This window comes from Pelodiscus sinensis, chromosome 1 (genome assembly GCF_049634645.1).
Source record: "Pelodiscus sinensis isolate JC-2024 chromosome 1, ASM4963464v1, whole genome shotgun sequence".
Taxonomy (NCBI): domain Eukaryota; kingdom Metazoa; phylum Chordata; order Testudines; family Trionychidae; genus Pelodiscus; species Pelodiscus sinensis.
In genome coordinates, this window is record NC_134711.1 from 331906446 (window position 1) to 331908597 (window position 2152).

Below are 2152 nucleotides of genomic sequence, written 5' to 3' on the forward strand. Positions count from 1 at the left end.
ATGCCTGTGCCTTTAAGAGGCTGCGGCCAGGAACCACAGAGGTGCTGTCCAAGTGAAGGCTGGACTGTCCACCAAGGTGTCTTCCTGGGGGCCTTTTTTGTCGACAGAACTGGCTCTCTGTGTCCGCACACACCTTTTGTTGACAGATCTCAGTCGAAAAAGGCATTCTTCCTCGTAAAACAAGGTTTACCACCATCGACAAAACCACCACGTTCTTTTGATTTACCGTTGACCGAACACGGCGGAGATCGAGACACAGGGATAGTTTTTTTTGAAAAAAGGCTACTTTTTTTCGAAAAAACACTATAGTCTAGACACACCTTAAGAATATGTCTGCACTTGCAGCCAAATTCGAAATAGGGCTACAAATGTAGGCATTCGAAATTGCAAATCAAGCCTGGGATTTAAATATCCCATGTTTGATTTGCATCTTCCCGGCCGGGCGCCATTTTTTGAAATTGACAAGCCCAGAATAACTGCCTGCGTCTGTATGCAGTAGTGAAACGGGTGTTCGAAATAAAACCCTGTTTTGAAATAATGGTTAAACCTCATTATAGGAGGAATAACAGGTATTTTGAAATAGGGCTTTATTTCGAATGCCCGTTTCACTGCCGCGTGTCGACACAGGCAGTTATTCCGGGCTTGTCAATTTCAAAAATGGCGCCCGGCCGGGAAGATGCAAATCAAGCGCAGGATATTTAAATCCCAGGCTTGATTTGCAATTTTGAATGCTTACATTTGCAGCCCTATTTTGAATTAGGCTGCAAGTGTAAGCAAACCCTAGTGATTCATGAAAGAATATCCAACCCCATCTGAAGTTGAAAAGCTCTTCTTCGGTGAGCCAGAGCACCAGGAGAAAATTTTAGCTCCCTTTACAACTAAAGAGTTGGAGCAGCCTGTCCCGGATCTGTCTCGTCTTCACCCCGTAGATGATGGGGTTCAGCATGGGGGGCACCAGGAGGTACACATTACCAATGAGAATGCGGAAATGCAGGGCCACATTCTGGCCAAACCGCTGTGTGAGGAAGGAGAAGAGACCTGGGGTGTAAAAGGAGAGGATGGCAAAGAGGTGGGAGCCGCAGGTCCCAAAAGTCTTGAGCCGGGCGTCCTTGGTGGGGAGTCTGAAGATGGCCCTGAGGATCTGAGTATAGGACACGGATATAAAAAACAAATCCAGACCAGTCACAAAGAAAACTACAAAGAGGCCGTAGTAACTACTGATACGGGTGTCCCCACAGGCCAGCCTCACCACGGCGATGTACTCGCAATGTGAGTGAGCGATGATGTTGGTCATGCAATACGGCCACCGACTTCCTATGTAAGTAAAGGGTAATGTCAGCATGCCACCACGCAGCAACACAGCCAGGCCGATCTTGGCCACCACAGAGTTTGTGAGGATGGTGGAATGTCTCAGGGGATGGCAGATGGCCACGTAGCGATCCAACGCCATGGCCACAAAGATCCCCGACTCGATTGCTAAGAAGCAGTGAATGAAGAACATCTGGGTGAGGCAGGCACTGAAATCGATCTCCCTGGAATTGAACCAGAAGATGCTCAGTGTTTTGGGCAGGGTGGATGTGGACAAGACCAGGTCGGTGACGGCCAGCATGCAGAGGAAATAGTACATGGGCTCATGGAGGCTCAGCTCCCTCTTGACAATGAACAGGATGGTGAAATTCCCCAGCACGGATATGGTGTATGTGCTGCAGAAGGGGATGGAGATCCAGGCGTAGGCTGTCTCCAGGCCAGGAAAGCCCAGCAGGATGAAGTTGGAGGGATTACTGAAGTGGGTGGTGTTGGAATCTGACATGGAGCTGAGGAGATGGTGAACCACTGTGAGGCCGAAGAGAGTCTCGTGCACGCGCTGTATGCTCTCCTGACTTCCTGAAGATGATGGTTGTAGTACAGATCCCTGAATGGACAGACAATGTTAAAATAAGAACATAGGAATGGCCAGACTGGGTCAGACCAATGGTCCATCCAGCTCTGTACCCTGTATAGTAGCCAATACCATATGTACCAGAGAAAGAGGACACAACAGGTAATCCTCACATGATCCCTCCCCTGACACCCAGCTTTGGAGAAACAGAGGCCAGGGACACGATTCCTACCCATCTTGGCTCATAGCCATTGATGGACCCAACCTCCATGA

The 2152-nt window shown here is 49.1% G+C and overlaps 1 protein-coding gene across 1 annotated transcript; it reads right to left on the reverse strand.

Moving 5' to 3' along the window:
* Positions 1 to 862: 862 nt before the first annotated feature.
* On the reverse strand, positions 863 to 1810 carry LOC102445189 (olfactory receptor 52R1-like). Its single transcript, XM_075923047.1, has one exon. It carries the CDS (start codon positions 1808 to 1810, stop codon positions 863 to 865), a length of 948 nt encoding a protein of 315 aa, XP_075779162.1.
* Between the last annotated feature and the right edge of the window lie 342 nt (positions 1811 to 2152).